General features: G+C 41.2%; 1 protein-coding gene across 6 annotated transcripts in view; it reads left to right on the forward strand.

The window, feature by feature from the left end:
• Positions 1 to 17546, forward strand: part of ARHGEF3 (Rho guanine nucleotide exchange factor 3) — a 340100-nt gene that overhangs the window by 210000 nt on the left and 112554 nt on the right. Inside the window, exon 1 of one of the 6 annotated variants that reach the window (XM_009200515.4) lies at positions 13763 to 14723. The exons of the other annotated variants lie outside the window; for them this stretch is intronic. Within the exon in view, the coding sequence (XP_009198779.1) occupies positions 14541 to 14723 (183 nt within the window). The 5' untranslated portion in view covers positions 13763 to 14540. Of the gene's footprint in view, positions 1 to 13762; positions 14724 to 17546 lie in introns of those variants that run through there. 6 annotated transcript variants of the gene reach the window in all.

Raw genomic sequence — 17546 nt, forward strand, 5'->3', positions numbered from 1 at the left:
CAAACAGAGGTGACCCCTCTGAAGGCTTCCATAGGAGCCCATGTTCTTACTTGCTGTGCAAGTGCCTGCAAAGCCTGGCATAACTCTTGGCATGTAGTATGTGCGTCACAAATACTCAACAAAGGAAGGGAAGGAATGAGCATCCATGGCGTGTGGAAGCGGTCTTGTAAATTTTAAAGCATACATTAATTTTGGTTCTTAACATTGAAAAACATAGTCTACAATAAAAATTAAGCCAGGCATGGTGACTCATGCTTGTAATCCCAGCACTTTGGGAGACTGAGGCAGGCAGACCACGAGGTCAGGAGTTGGAGAACAGCCTGGCCAACACAGTGAAACCCCGTCTCTACTAAAAATACAAAAATTAGCCAGGCATGGTGGCACATGCCTGTAATCCCAGCTACTTGGGAGGCCGAGGCAGGAGAATCACTTGAACCCAGGAGACAGGTTGCAGTGAGCCGAGATTGTGCCATTGCACTCCAGGCTGGGGGACAAGAAGTAAACTCCATCTCAAAAAAATAATAATAATAAGTAAAAACTGAGCAAGAAGTGTTGAGCAGCAAAGTAGCTCAGTTATATTTTTGAGTGTGGAAGATGTGAGCTTCCTTCTACACAGTCTCCCGACCTTTTGGCTGGTAGACTTTTGGCTTGTCACCACCCCAGATTTTTCTTTAACAATGCATGTCCTGAGTTCTGTTACCTCTGTACCCCATGCTCAGGTACTACAGGAGAGTGCTGAATTGAAAGAAATAAGAAACACAGTTCATCATATGTATAGATTTCCATCTTTGGATCAAATTCAAAGTTTAAAAATCTGCTGTTCTTGGGAGGTCTTGTTTTCTTGAACACACATGCCCCTGAACTTCAACTAGAGATTCTCAACTAAAGTACTTTCTGGCTATTCTTAGCCCTTGCTTTCACTGTTTCTAAAATGCAATGCATGATCTATACATCCATTGAGCAGACAAGGTTCCTCTTTTGGAAGTAATAATTCTAGTGAGTCAAGGGAATGGTTGAGAGGATAGAGGGGACATGTCAGATCAGGGTTTGATGAATCAGCCAGCCCCGGCCCGAAGCTGGAAAGATTATCAGCTGCATATTTCACATTTTCTTCTCCAAGTTGACCATTAAGAATGGCATATTATACAAGTAGGTTTTTTACAGCATGTGAATCAACTTGTGACAATTCCGTAGGTTTTTTTTCCTTTAATCCCATGAAACAAAAGAGAACTAGCTATGATTTTGGTCTGTAGAGATAAGGAGAAAGGATCTCAGCTCTGTAGCCTTCTGCTGATGCATTAGAGAATTTGAAAAAACAACAGTTTTGGTCTTTGGATGTGTGTGTGTGTGTGTGCATGCTCACATGTGTGTGTGTATGTGTGTCAGGCTGTACCTTCTGGGGACTGGTACTGCAATAGGGTCAGCATGGTAGGTCCAGCAGTCCCCTTTTGTCTGGTCTCTGACATCTCTGTGCTCTGATTCAATTCAAAGAGTCTACAAAACAATACTTACTCAGATCCTGCCTCCTGTGAGATGAAATCACCTAAGAAATCAAGAAAACAAAGGAAAATGAAAATACGTTAGAACATGCAGGGCACCATGGGGCCCTGTAGACCTCATCACAGAGGGTGCTCAGGAGAAAGATTCTCACTTCTACTCTAGGGAATTTTTTCCAGAATGACCCATAGCTCTGCTGTCTAGTAGGTTTTCCCTGCCCAAGGGAAGGTCCAGGTTTGGGAAATACTAGGGTGGAAGCACAGTGAGTCATGTATGAGGGAGACTCACAGGTCCTCAGGGGTGACCACCCCTTCCAGGGTAAGGGTCAGATAACAGAGGCCCCAAGGGCCAAATCAAGGCTGGATGCCACCTATAACCACTGACATTTTCTTACCCAGACATGATATGACCCAATTAGCATAACATTAATACTGAATCTTTGTTAAAAGTAAAGTTCATAAGGCCAGGCATGGTAGCTCGCACCTGTAATCGCAGCCCTTCGGGGAGGCTGAGGTGGGTGGATCACTTGAGCCTGGGAGTTCAAGACCTGCCTGGGCAACATGGTAAAAGCCCTGAGTAACTTAATTTTTTCTTTTTGCTTTGTCTGTATTTTCTAATTTTTCTTCAAAGATCATATATTACTTACAAGCTTAAAAAATTTGTTTTTAAAGAAAAGAGGGCCAGGCATGGTGGCTCATGCCTATAATATTAGCACTTTGGGAGGCTGAGGTGGATGGATCACTTGAGCCCAGGTGATCAAGACCAACCTTGGCAACATGGTGAAACCCCTTCTCTACATAAAATACAAAAATTAGCTGGGCATGGTGGTGTGCACCTGTAGTCCCAGCTACTTGGGAGGCTGAGGTGGGTGAATTGCTTGAACTCAGGAGGCAGAGGTTGCAGTGAACCAAGATCACGCTACTGCACTCCAGCCTGGGTAACAGTGAGACTCTCTCAAAAAAAGAAAAAAGAAAAGAAAACATAGTTACTGTGGTTTGAACATCTCCCAAACTCATGTTGAAGTTTAATTTAACTGCCGTTGTGACAGTATTAAGAGACGGGACCATTAAGAGGTCATTAGACCATGAGGGCCCTGCCCTCATGAGCTGATTGATGTTGTTGCGGGATTGGGTTTGTTATCTTGAGAGGGGGTTGTTGTAAAAGTGACTTTGGCCCTCTCTGTTTCTTGCTGTTTGCCTCTCTTGTCTTTCACCTTCTGCCATGGGGTGACATAGCACAGAGGCCCTTACCAGATGCCAGCATCATGCTTTTGAACTTCTCAGCCTACGAAACTGTAAGAAATAAATTTCTTTTCTTTACAAACCACCCAGCCTGTGGTCTTCTGTTACAGCAACACAAAATAGACTAAGACAATAGTATTGAAGGAAAGACTGGAGAGACGAAAGCCCATTAGGAGGTGATAGAGATAGTCCAGGTGAGGATGATTTGGGTGTTGAAGGGAGAGTAGGAGAAAGGTGAGGTTCAGGCTGAATCCACAGTGCTAGGAGGGAGGTGGGATGGTGATCGTGAGGACTCAATAGCCTTTTGTCCTTAACTAGAGCTGAGATGGATGGAGGAGTAATGGCGTAGGGAGAAGGAGGGTGTCCCTGCAGGCACAGAGGAAGTGAGGATATGGGGGACACGTGTACCCACCCTTAGTATACAACCAGGGCCTTCAGGTAGAATCTGAGGGAATTTCTCCACCAAAAGGCAAGATGGTAAACTGGTGAAGAGATAAAACTAGGAGCCTGACTGCCTGGGATTCAGTCTTCACTCTACCACTTACTAGCTACACGACCTTCACCAAGTGACTTGACCTCTTCTGTGCCTCAGTTTCCTTATCCATATATTGGAGATAATAATAGTGCCTACCTCATAATGTTGTTATGAGGATAGGATTAGATTAGTTAATATTTTTAAAGTATTTAGCCTGGCTCCTGGCATGTAGTAAGCTCCATATAATGATTGAGGATAAAAATTGAAACCAGAGTGTGAGCCCCTTGAAGGCCTGGAATGGATGTTTAATTGGCCTCTCTCCAAGAGCCTCACATAGTGCCAGGCAGGTATATTATAGGTACTACATAAATAGTTGTCAAAGGAATACACAATTCAATTTTTAAAATTATTTTTTTGACTATACCATGAGTTAAACAGAACTCAGAGGGCTTTGTTTCCTACTCATGGAAAATGACCCCACTTCATTTCAGGTTCCAAATAACCAAGTTTTGTTTTGTTTTGTTTTGTTTAGACAAGAGTTTTACTCTGTCACCCAGGCTACAGTACAACCTCTGCACCCCAGGTTCAAGTGACTCTCCTTCCTCAGCCTCCCTAGTAGCTGGGACTACAGGCATGTGCCTCCATGCCCAGCTAATTTTTGTATTTTTCGTAGAGACAAGGTTTCACCATGTTGGCCAGGCTGGTCTCAAAACCCTGACCTCAAGTGATCCCCCTGCCTCAGCCTCTCAAAGTGCTGGGATTACAGGTATAAGCCACTATGTCCAGCCCCAAATAACCAAGTTTATAAAGAAATTCTGGTATGTAACTAATTCATCAGATGGGGACTGCTGATATTTTCAAAAATTTCAGGAACTGCAGTGCCTTGTACCTACATGTGATGGGTGATGTGGGAAAGCATCAGTTAAGAAACAAATAGGGCTTAGGAACAGTGTTGATAAGGCTTGGGCTGTGTGTTACTGGTAAGGGGGGGTGGATGGGTGCAGTGGGGGTAATACTTAAAACCCAGAAAATGCATAAAGCAACTTAGTTTTGGATCTTGAACAAAAATTGATAAGATCTAACGCCCGAGGACTCCATTTGGTAAGGCGTGTTTTCCAAAAAGTTCTTTCAGCTGTCATATCCCAGCTGGAGTATAAAGTGGCCCTCGGAGCGGGGAAACAAGGGAAGATGAATGCAGGCACAGTATTTTTAGAATGCATTGTTCTCTAAATTCTAGAAACAGCCAACCTAGATGAAAATGTGTTTTCAGAGACACTTTTCCACTCTTTGTGCTACTTTAAGATTGATATCTAGAAATAGAAAACAAAGTGTGTTTTCTTTGTCTGGTAATTAAATTTCTTGATTTTTTTTACTCAGAGGTGAGGAGGGACCATCTATTTTGGGCTACTAGGGTTGGTATAACAGCATCTTTAAGGCAACAGGACATGGGCATTGTGGGAGGGAAGTGTGATATCAAAGTGAGAGCTTTTTAGTTGAAATCAGGGTACATGAATAATAAAAGCAGCTAACATTTAGCTTTTACTCTGTGGACTTAATGTGTATTTTCTCCTTTAATCCTTTCCACAACCCTGGGAAGTTGCTACTATCCATGTTCTCATTTTTACTGATGAAAAATATGAGGCTGAAAGAGGTGAAGAAACTGGATCAAGGCTGTATCTTTCCATTGCTAAAATGAATCCAGAGATGATCACTAAGCTGTATGTAAATATACATACAGATTGTATGTATATTTGCCTGGAAAAAACCTCATCAAACGTGTAATTTTTATTTTAAATCAGAGTTTTAGCTTCTCATGCACACTTGTTGAGAAGAATTATGTAAGTTCCTGGTAAAATACCTTCTGATTCTGTAGGTACAGGACACTTAGGTGCTAGTTTATAACCCCCAGGAATATACAGAATGAAGTAGCCTCACAAAAGGCTGCTCTCACGTCAGCAGGAGCTGAGTGAGGCTCGATTCACTGAAATTAAGATAAAAATAAAGCTCTTTTAGTGGTTTTACTAAATAAGGAGCTGGATACCTGCTGATAATAATTAGTGTTCAGTTCAGCCTCTGCCGCTGGTACATCAAGTGTATTAACATGTCTTAGTGGGGCCAGGTGCGGTGGCTCATGCCTATAATCTCAGCAATTTGGGAGGCCAAGTGGGGCGGCTCACCTGAGGCCAGGAGTTGGAGACCAGCCTGGCCAGCATGATGAAACCCCATCTCTACTAAAAATACAAAAAATTAGCCGGGAGTGATGGTGGGCACCTGTAATCCCAGCTACTCAGGAAGCTGAGGCAGGAGAATTGCTTGAAATCAGGAAGGAGAGGCTGCAGTGAGCCAAGATCACACCATTGCACTCTAGCCTGGGCAACAAGAGCAAGACTGCATCTCAAAAAAAAAAAAAAAAAAAAAAGTCTTAGTGGGAGAGTTGTGTAGCCGTTGTTCAACAGTGTATATGTAAGACTGTGTTCTCTGCAGCCCTGCCCCCAACCAAATGACTTTTATTATGTGATAACAACAATAAACTACCTTTTGTTGAGCTCCTACATTTTCAGGAATAGTACCAGGCCCTTTGCATATATTTTTATTATTTTATTACCATTTACATATCCAAAAAAGCCCTCTAAGGGAGAGGGTATTATAGCCATTGTACAGTTGGGGAGACTGAGGGTCTGAGGAGTTAAGTGAATTGCCCAAAGCTGCAGAGCTAGCATGTGGCACAGCCAAGAATTGATTCCCCAAATATTTTATTTTTGTTTATTATAGACATTTTCAAGCAAGCACAAAATTCAAGAGATGAGTATAATGAAGTCCCTTTATCATTCACCCAGCCGTAATAGCTACCATACTTTACCATTATTCTTTTACCTATTCCCTCATCCACACACCTTTTTAAAAAAGCAAATTCCAGACACCCTATCATTTAATCCACAAGTAAAACCCAAAGGTAGCTTAAATGTCACACTAACATTTATGTCTTTAAAGCTACTTCCTACTCAGCCCAAGCCTTTCTTTGCTCTCCAGTGCACATTTCCCGAGTCCGTGGTGCTTATTGTAGTTGTGATGTCTCCATCTGTGTGTGTCGGCTTCTGGAGGGCAGGAGCTGTGCCTTCCTTCCCCCACATCCTAACCACAGTGCATAGCACTGCACTCTACACTGAGTCAGCAGGGCCTGACTACTGTTTACAAAATCAAGGGTAGGCCAGGCATGGTGGCTCACGCCTGTAATCCCAGCACTTTGGGAGGCCAAGGCGGGCGGACCGCCTGAGGTCAGGAGTTTGAGAACAGCCTGGCCAACATGGTAAAACCTTGTCTCTACTAAAAACACAAAAATTAGCTGGGCATGGTGGTGGATACCTGCGTTCCAAGTTACTCGAGAGGCTGAGGCAGGAGAATCTCTTGAACCCGGGAGATGGAGGTTGCAGTGAACCGAGACCACGACACTGCACTCTAGCCTGGGCTACAAGATTGAGGCTCTGTCTCAAAACAAAAATAAGATAAAAAATGAAATCAAGGGTAAATGCTCTTAAAGACTTATCAACTTTTACAAGGTGGGGATTCACTATTTTCAAATAATGCCAGAAAAACAAGAGAACCTTTGAAGAAAGAGGTGATAAAATGCTCCCTCTTCACCTCCAGCTTTCTGCTTCCACCTTGAAAGCATCTTACTAAATGTCCAGCACAGTTGGCCAAAAACGTGCTTGGGAAACCCAATTGAAGGTATAAGATGAGGCTCAATGTGGTATGAATTTGCAAATTTGAGTCTTAGAATTATGCCTCAATTTGGTTGAATTGGCTCTAAGACAGAAGAAACTGCTTTCATGGAGTGAATTATTAGGAGCTGGGAAGACCACATTACCCCTGAGTTACAATTTTTCTTGTGAATCTTTCTGTCTGTAGTTTATGATTTGGTGGAAATGTAGGGAGCTTGGGAGGTAGAGTCAGAAAACTTGTGTTCTAACCCCTCGACCCCCTATTCTGACTCTAATTCACTGTGACCTTAGGCAGGTCACTTAACCTCTCTGAGCCTCTTTTTCTTCATCCATCCATTCAGTAAATACTACTGAGTGCCTACTCAGTGCTGGGCACTGGGCATCAAGTAAGATGGTTTGTGTCAAAGTAATTTGTAAATAAATCCTGTAAGAATTATTGATGTTTTCCTGGTTAAAATGCAACCTTTGGAGGAGAGCACTTTGAATAGTAATCTATCCTTGTGAGTGATTCTTAGCATTTTAGAGCTTTGACAGGGAAAGAAAGGGAAAGGAACAGGACACAAGACCCTGGGATCACTAGAGACAAATTTGGTCCATGACTGGATCTGAGGAGGGGTAATTATATGGGGAAAAAGTTGTGAAGTTAGTCCACACAAGTCCTGTTCTAAAATACTAGCATATAATTTTGGGTGTACAAGAACCCATTCAAAGCAGCAAATACAGTGAATCAAACAGCTTACACATACTTTGAGTCCATTCCCAGCAATTTATACAAATGTGCCCCTTTTGCCCAGACTTCACTATGCAATATATCCATGTAACAAAACAGTGCTTGTACCCACTAAATCTATAAAAAAAAATTTTTTTATCACCTAGGCCTAGAAGTTTTCCAGTCATTTTCACCTTCTCTAATGATTAATTTCTGTTAATTGTTGTTGCACTTGAAGCCCACTTTCAGGATCTATACCTCTCCCTGAGCTATAAGACCATGATCTGGTGTTCTAATTCAGCACCTATTTCCTCCTGCCCCATTTTCTTTTTTTTTTCTTTCTTTTCTTTTCTTTTTTTTTTTTTTGAGACAGAGTCTCGCTCTATTGCCCGGGCTGGAGTGCAGTGGCGCAATCTCGGCTCACTGCAAGCTCTGCCTCCCGTGTTCACGCCATTCTCCTGCCTCAGCCTCTGGAGTAGCTGGGACTACAGGCGCCCGCCACCACAACCGGCTAATTTTTTGAATTTTTAGTAGAGATGGAGTTTCACCGTGTTAGCCAGAATGGTCTCGATCTCCTGACCTCGTGATCCACCCACCTCGGCCTCCCAAAGTGCTAGGATTACAGGTGTGAACCACCACGCCCGGCCCTGCCCCATTTTCTAATTTCTACATTTCTGGCCAACCATGTTTGTGTTCTTGTGCTCCTTTGAGGCATGAAGTAGAATAAGACATATTAAAGACATATATAAAGCTCCCTTAGGTTGGAGTGAAGAAGGAATTGTTATGAACCCAAATGGGAATTTTAGAACTGTTAAACAGATTACATGTTAAACATTATGCTATAACAAACAGATTAATGATCTTGGAAAGTCTGGGTTCATTTTCAATAGTATGGGTTACCAGGCTCAGGGACACAAGGGTAACACAGATATCCTTAAAGCAGCGAGAGAGCGAGTGATGCTGCATTTTTGTTTCAGTATCACAATGGAAGTCTAGGGACAGCTGCTACACAGTAAACACTATGCTGGGCCCTGGGTAAATAAAGGTGAATGAGATGCAGTCTTTGCCACGTGTAAGCAAAACTTCAGTGTGATCTGTTTGTGTTCTACCAGACACCTTTATTCATTTCTTTATTCATTCAACAAACCTGACTATGGGACCTTCCTACAGGGTTTGGCTTTGAGTCTCCAGGCAGTGAAGGTTTTGGAAGAAGGATATGATCTGATTGGAATGGTGTTTTAATAAGGTCAAGGACTGAAGGAATGGCTTAGTGAAGTTAGGGCCTGCTGACTAGTAAATCAATTAGGAAGTCAGGGAAATCTCCCAGGGAGATAATTTGCTCATGAAGGAACATCATATATTAAAATGCATACTGTTCTGTCTCACTGTGAAAGGAAAGGAAAAATCAACAAAGAAACACAAAATATAGCACTGGTTTTTAGAATAATGCTATAGGACTCATTTCAATTCAGGTATCACCAAATAGACCATGTGGCTCAATTCTAGTATGGATGTTTAGTCCCTCATTGCTGGTGAGACCAAGCTGTATATGATTTCTCCCCTGTGTTCAGATGGAGACATGGAGGAAAATGTGATGTATTAGTTACCTATAAAATATTACTACAAACTTAGTCTTAAAACAACACACATTTATTATGGTGCAATTTTTGTGGGTCAGGAGTTCAACATTGCTTAGCTAGGCCTTCTACTACTTCAGGGTCTCACAAAGCTGCAGTCAAGGCATTGGCCAGGGCTATGGTCTCATCTGAAGTTTGACTGGGGAAGGGTCTGTTTCCAGACTTACGTTGGCAGCATTCATCTTCTTGTGGTTGCAGGACTGAGGGCTTCAGTTTCTTGTTATTATTGGCTGGAGGCCACCTTCAGCTCCAGGAAGCCACTTTCAGGCCTTTGCCACATGGGCCTTTCAACATGGCCTCTTGCTTCTTTGATTCCAGCAATGGAAAGAGTTGCCTCAGAATATGAGTACATAACCCAATCTTATGTAATGTAATCATAACACATAATCATGTACATTCTGTCATCTTGCCATGTTCTATATGGCTAGAAGAAAATCAGTACGCCAGCCTGTTCTGGCCCTACAGGGATGTGAACACCAGGAGGCAGGGATCATGGGGGACACCTTAAGAGGCCGTCCGTCTACTATGTGTAATGTTTAGTGACTTGGTGGAGGCTCCCAGAAAATATTGGGGTTGTCACAAAACCACCCTGTGTTTTTGTACACACATGTAATCTTTGTTCCATGTAATCCTGGGAAATTGATCCAGAGTCTTCCCACTCCCCTAATGCTTCAGGCTGATTGTTTTTAGCCCTGCTGGAAGGTTGAAGCAAAACCTGTTTAATTACCTGTTGGCTGGAATCCTGGTGGTAGCAGCAGTTGGTATTGGTGTTATTTTCCTTTTCTTTTTTATTTTGTTTCGTTTTATTAAATATTATCTTCTTTACCTGAAAGATTTTGTATCTTTTGTTTCTAAATAGTCATTTGAGGAAAATTAACAGAGGCAGGCAAGATTCCAGACAACATGCTTAGTTTTCAGGTAGCAATTTCAAGCATTCTGTTTATTCGTTTAATGATAAGTCATAAGAAAAGAAGCTTAACTGTTCTTAGAAAAGCTAATCCTGGCACCACGATGGATTTACCTTGAGCATATCTTTCTGTCTCAATTTCCCTACCTATAAATCCACAGGGTGCAATATCCATACTAACAAGATATTCCAAAGGGAAATAATAATTTTTGAACATAAACTGAAAATCCTGCATAATAGAAACATATTTGTATTCTGCACTGTTGAGCAGAACTTTGCCACACAGCTTTAAATAATTTGTCATGCACTAAAGTACCAGGTACTCTGCTTGTTCTTAATTTCCTTTTCTTACAGAATCTTGCCAGTGACCTTGAAAGGTAGATATTATTCTCTTCATTTTGCAAATGATGAGTCTGAGATTCATAGATGTTTAATGAATCCAAGGCCATACAGTTGTGAGTCACAATTCTGCCTGATTTTATGTCCTGTTAACCTGCTGTTGCACCGGGAATTATAGAACTAATAATGCCAGTCCCTCACTCAGATTGCCATTAGTGGCAGTTTTCTAGAAACAAGAAGGGGCAGAAAGTAAAGGGAATCTTCTTATATATCATTGCTCTCTGAGAATAAGTGTTATAGAAAAGCCAAAGGTCAAATTGCATGATATTTTCACCTTACAATATAAAAACATATCTACACTATAGAATACTTGGAATACAATGCAGCTTTAAGAAAAAGAAAAGGAAAGAAAGATGGTGAAAGATGAAAAGATTGCCAAGACATACTGTTAGATTTCTTTTTTCAAGTTATGGAAATTTGGGCTGGGCATGGTGGCTCACACATGTGATCCTGGCACTTTGGGAGGCCAAGGCAGGTAGATCACTTGAGTCCAGGAGTTTGATGTCAGCCTGGGCCACATGGTGAAACCCTGTCTCTGTTTTTAGAAAGTACAAAAGTCATCCAGGCATGGTGGCACATGCTTGTAGTCCCAGCTACTTGGGAGCTGAGGCAGGGGGATCGTTTGAGCCCAGGATGCAGAGGTTGCAGTGAGCCAAGATCATGTCCTTGTATTCTAGCCTGGGACACAGAGTGAGACTCTGTCTTAGGAAAATAAAAAATAAAAATAGAGTTACAGAAACTTAAGTATGATATCATTTGTGTGCTAAGCTAAGCCACCACAGAACAATTCTGCTTATTTTTCAAAGATACATCCATGCATAGAAAGCAGTCTGAAAGGATAACACCCTAAATTCATTGAATTGATTCTGAGTTAAAACCCTAAATTGGTTCTTGCTGAGGAGGGGGCCTGGTGGCTCCAATGGCAGTCTAACATTTAATATTTAAAGTTTTTACAAGGAGAAATAATTCATGTGTTACTTGTATAACTAGAAGTTCGAGGGTTTTTTTAAGTAAAATATTGAACACAAAGTCAGCCCACCGGTGTCTTGACTAGCCACGGTCAAAAGTTGGAGCTATTTGTAAGTCATTTCGACAACAAAGAAAAGGATGAACTAAAAATACTATGTCACCAAGATAGCTTTTTCCTCCAGAGATTTCTATATCAGCTGGTGCTTTGATGTCTGGCCATTATCTGAATGGGGCGTCTGCTCAGGGATCAGCTATGACCACCCTAGGGGGAGTTCTGTGATGAGCCATGTTGGGGACAGAAGGATGAGTGAGCAGCTCTGCTTCCTTCGAGACATCTCTGCTCTTCACCGCTTTGTCTTAGCTTAGGTAATCTTCCAGGGCTAGATGATTGTAGGGGGTAGGGGAAAAGATGAAGGGGTTAAATGATGGAGAAGAGAAGGGTACCAGAAGAAACTCTTCTTTGAAGTTAAAAGCATTGAATTCTAGACCTCTGCTAGGGATCATTTAATATCCAGGCTGATTAATTCAGCTGGGAAGCAGTCTATAGAAGCTGGTATGGACTCCATTCCTTGGTGAGTCAAATCACTTATTTCTTAGAAGAAATGGCATTAGAGCTTAACTGTTTTTCTAGCTCTTGCAAAGCCATGTAATTGATGCAAAATTAGCTAGGTCCCAAGCAATATAACATCAAAGAAATATCTGCTAGCTGGACAATTTTTTCTAATCCACATTAAAATAAATACATATATAACTGTTGAAATAAAAATGTATTTATACATATGCATCTTAAAATCTCACATTTGACTAGTGATGCATGGGCCATGCTTGGGGAAACGCTGCAAGAAATGTGATCAGCTTGGACTTTGGAGAGGAACTGAGTTCAAATTTTGCCTCCACAACTAACTTGGTAACCTGAGAACTTAACCTTCTTAGCTTTCATTCCCTCATCTCAGGGTGGACTTGCTAGTAGTTCCTACCTCATATGGCATTTTTCAGAATTACTTAAGCTAGTGTCTATAAAGGATAATGTGTAGTGCCTACAAAATGTTAGTAAAAAAGATCTTTTGCAAATAATAAAACAAATGCCAAGACCTTGATTAAATATAACTTCTGCAAAAGATGCCATCTTTTGAGGATGGTTCAATGCTCAACTTCTTATTTTGGGAATTTGTATGTGTATGTGGGTTTTGGCGCCCTCCCACACGCACTTTTTGGTCCTCTTTTTATTAATACTTTGACTGTAATTCATGGAATTACCTATTTCAAATCAATCTGATGGCTGAAGAAGGTAAAGCATGGAATCACAGTGATTACATAGCTACTCTGAAATGCATAGAATCACACCCAAGAATTTTTCTAATTAAATGCTCTTTGTGGGGGTGAGGTCTCTGAGTATGAAACTATGTAACTAAAGACTTAGAAACATCAGATTGTGGGCGCTTATGTTTAAACTTAAATTTTTAAAATTTCTGGTTAACTGTGTGCATAGAAAAGTGAAGTTGATTCAGCTACTCAGCTTGTAAGTGACTGCCATGATGGAGAAAGTGGGAGTGTGAGCTGTGCAGAGCTGATGGCAACTAATTGGGTAAGTTATGTCTAAATGGAGGACATGGAAGATCCCATGTAAGACCAACAAGCAGGAGCATGCTACAGCCGAAAGGGGGATTTGGTTGAGGAAGCCCATCCAGTAAGTAGCCAGCAAGTTCTTCTTCTCGCCACCTCTTTGAAATTTCTGCCTGACTAGCTGGTGGTTGACTCAAGCTTTTCCTACCATTGCTACTTTAGGGAAAGATCCCAGCCAAGGTTAATTGTTCATCTCACTCTTGCACTGAGATGTCACAGTGGGCATATCTAGGGATCTTAATAATTCATCATTCTGTTTTGACCTGAACTTGATCAGTATAGATGAGGAACCAGGAATATTTATGTATTGGGGGCAAAGGGAAGGGGTTTTCCATGTTTTTGCATCCCAAAGTGCTAATTTAAATATTCTTAGGATCAGGTGACATATTCTGGTACAAACAGCTTTCTTTGGCACTGCTTAACTGTATGTATGTTAATAACAGGAACTTTGCTGTTTTAATCTTGCAGTTTTTTAAAAAACCTTTTCTATCTCAGTAAATCTGTCTAACCATGAAATTTAATAAAGCAGCATTCTAGAAATTCTTACCAAAGAAAATGAAAAATTTTAATCTTTATCTCATGAAGGAAATGAAATTTTTTTTAAATTTTTGAACAAATAATATTAATGTTATAATATGTCAGCAGGTGAATTTCCAAATGCACTCCTGGTTGCTCTTTCAGCCATTCAGGAATAAGATTTGTCTTCTCAGTTTTAAAACTAGGTTCAGAGAAGAGGTCCCTAGAAACATGAGTCAGGGCAGAGATGAGCTTCCATCTTGGTGTCTCAAACAAGCTTTTATTGATTGCTTATGATGCTTACTCACAGTACTGCACTGAGTCCCTTGGCAAACACCCACTTCTCCTGTGAGAGACGGTCTGTAAACAATGAACTGGGGCTCAGGGAATGCGTGTTGTAATAGAGATATTTTTAAAAGCAGACATTTTATGGGAGCATACTTGGAGCCTCAACCTTCTTACCTGTAAAGTGTGGGAACTGGACGCATCTCTGTTCCCTTTCCAGCTTTGAAACTCTGGGATCCTACAGAAACGCTGACCACTTCTTGTCCTAGAACATTTGTTTTGCGTGATCATTGAATAGTAAATACACCATTGGATGCTGTAAATATTTATGATCCCCTAAATGGGGGTGTTTTTTCCTGTTGTTGACTGGCTTTCCTACACACTGCATGCATTTTTCAGTGAGTCTAGCAGAGAAAGCCTGTACCTCTCATTTGAAGAATGTCCAGGATGGTCTTAAAAAGCAAGTTATTTGTCTCAAAGTGCTAAAAATATCCACCTAAGAAGAAGGTGGGCTTCCAGAGCTCCGTCTGATCCTCCATTTCCTCTTAGCAACTTGAAGGAAAATGCAGAGGATGACACACAGCCAAGATGAGATAATGCCTGGGATCTGGGGGTTGAAGTCATTCCCGGGAGGATTCCTGTCAGATGAAACGTTTCCGGGCCTAAGAGCACCAGGATCCTTCGGAATTGTACCACTTTCTTTCCCAGATTTTGCAGACCTAGGGACCAGACCCTCCCTTCCTCAGGTGGGTAAAAGGTGGTAACATGATCCTGTGTTGTGAGCTGTCAGGTTCTAAAGGAGGGTAGCTTTCTACGGTCAACATCCTTGCAATGATGATTTGATGCAACCAGACCACATCAGTGAAAGCTCAGCTGCCAGACCCCTTGAGATCTGGGGATAGGGTGCAGAGTGCAGACAATTTGATTAGACAACCAAGACATCATTCTTCTTTGTTTCGTTGTTTTATATTTTTAATAAGCTTTCATTTTGGAATAATTTTAGGTTTACAGAAAAGTTGCAAAGATAACACAGAGAGTTCTTATTTGCCTTTCCCAGCTTCCCCTGATGTTAACGTCTTACATAACGCAGTATATTTGTCAAAATCAGGAAAGTAACATTGGTTTAGTACTGCTAAGGAAACGACAGACTTTATTTGGATTTCACTACACAGTCTTGCCTAGGCTGGTCTTGAACTCCTGGGCTCAAATGATCCTCCTACCTTGTTCTCCTAAAGTGCTGGGATTAGAGGCATGAGCCACTGCACCCGGCCAGGTCATACAAATTATCATTTGCCTTTTTTAGATGACACACAATGACCATCTATCATTATACTTTGCTATAGTGTGTTGATCCCTTTGTATTTTAGGGCTGTTTAGTCCCAGGAATTTGTGCTTTTTGAATTCTCAGGTCGGCTCATCATAGTATTTCTAGCTCCCCTCTCATTACTAAGCTGTCAGCTGTTGTTTCTCTCCACTATCAGCATTTTTGTCTGTGCAGACCTCGTTCCCACATCTAAACTGCAGCTGCTAACTGTTAAGATAATATAACTGTGTATATATGGAAAGAAAAGTACCCGTAAATGAGGCACATGGACAACATTAATGTGTGGATTTTATGACTTTTTAAAAAGCCCTTTTATTATCTTATTTCCCAGTTTTGGACCAGATTTTGAGGTAAAAACAATGAAAAGTGAAATAATAATTTAAGTAATAGATAATTAAGTAATATCATATTTTAATAGCTAAATATATGGGAGTGAATATCTGTCTTATGTAGAGATTTGTACAAAAAACATTCACCCCAGTATTATGTTCTTCCATGCACTTAAGTTATCCTTTAACTTGGTAAACACTGATCTATGTAAAATTTTTAATTATTTCCCCCCACAGTGTTTTCTACATACTTTACAAAACTGTTTATTGTGAAAAAGTTGGGAAATATAGATAAGTTGTTTTTTATACCATTATTGTTAAAGGGCTACATAATATTACATGTTATGGCTGTATTTAGCCCATGGAGTATGATATTTATGTTGTTTTTATTTTTAAAAAATAGGCATTTTCCTGTGATGAACATTCTTACTTTTGCACACAGTCTTCTTTTACACATATCCAAGAGGCTATATTCCCATCAGTGGAATTATTGAGCCAAAAATGCACACTTTGATGGTTCTTAATGGCCACTTCCACGTTCAGCAGTGTGTTAGAAATATGTAAGTTTCTGGCTGCTGGAGGAAGCTTGTAATCCTGCTGTTCTAGCATGTTGTTCAGGTGGCTGTGTGCACATCATGGCAAAGGAAACAGCCCTGACCTGACCAGAATCGCTGGTCATGTATTCATGGTGGGGTGAACTCAAACAGTCAGAACTAAGCATTTTCAGGTTACTTATTGACTCCTGGGAGGAAACCGTTTGTCAGGACCTGCTGCAGTTTATTGTGACCTCATCTACTGAAGGCGATGGCCTTGGAGTAGAGGGTTTACAAGGGGGCAGATTTCCACAGGCCCTGCTCCATACAACATTTTTTACCCTCCAGCTTTTAGTAGCTTCATGAAATAGTCTATTTCTTGAATAATCGTCCTCTTCAATTCTCATTGGTAATTATTGGACCATCTTTTATCCTCATGTTTTCTGCCTGATGGACTGTCAGGCAGAGCTTCTTGGCAAGTTTTCTAGCCAATTAAAGATGGAAGACTAATTCCATTGAGCAGTCAATTCCAGTTAGCTCAGCTGGTGGGATTGTGGCATTAATGCAGGACCACAAGACAAGGGTTTGATCCTACATGAACTCGGTCAGCCGTGCTCTTTTCAGAGTATGGTAGCAGAGTAGAAAAATGTCTGGTCTCTTTGCTTGCTCCCTCCCCTTCCTTTTAAGTAAAGTCTCTTTTATTTAGACTCTTCTGGACTATAGGAGTCACCATTTTTTAATTAGCACCAATCTTTGCAAAAGCTAAAAATACATTTTCTGAACCTCCTGACTCTGATCCTGACTCTTCACTTTCTTTAGGAAACCATTTGCTTATCAAATAAAGTGTGCTTTCTGCAGGTTCTTGAAAGCATGAATTCATGCCGCATATTTGGAGAATGGGTCTTCTGAAAGAGGGTGAAATAAAGACTACGTAATGCAGACTGATTCTTTCACATCATCCTTGGCCTTTATACAGTGACTTTTTGTTTTGTTTTGAGACAGGGTCTCACTCTGTCACCCAGGCTGGAGTGCAGTGGTGCAGTCACGGCTCACTGCAACCTCGACCTCTCAGGCTCAGGTGATCCTCCCACCTCAGCCTCCTAGGTAGCTGAGACTACAGGCGTGCACTGTCACACCCAGCTAATTTTTGTATTCTTTTGTAGAGATGAGGTTTTGCCATATTGCCCAAGCTAGTGTCAAATTCCTGGGCTCAAACGACCCTTCTACCTCAGCCTCCCGAAGTGCTGGAACTACAGGCTTAAGTTACTGTGACTGGCCCACAGTGACTTTTTATATCTTGTCTGATTGTTGTATAAAATCTTTAGAACTGGTTTGTATCATTCAGAATAAGGCAAAACAAGAACAAAATCCAGGTGGGTAGGG

Source organism: Papio anubis, chromosome 2 (assembly GCF_008728515.1).
Source record: "Papio anubis isolate 15944 chromosome 2, Panubis1.0, whole genome shotgun sequence".
NCBI lineage: Eukaryota > Metazoa > Chordata > Mammalia > Primates > Cercopithecidae > Papio > Papio anubis.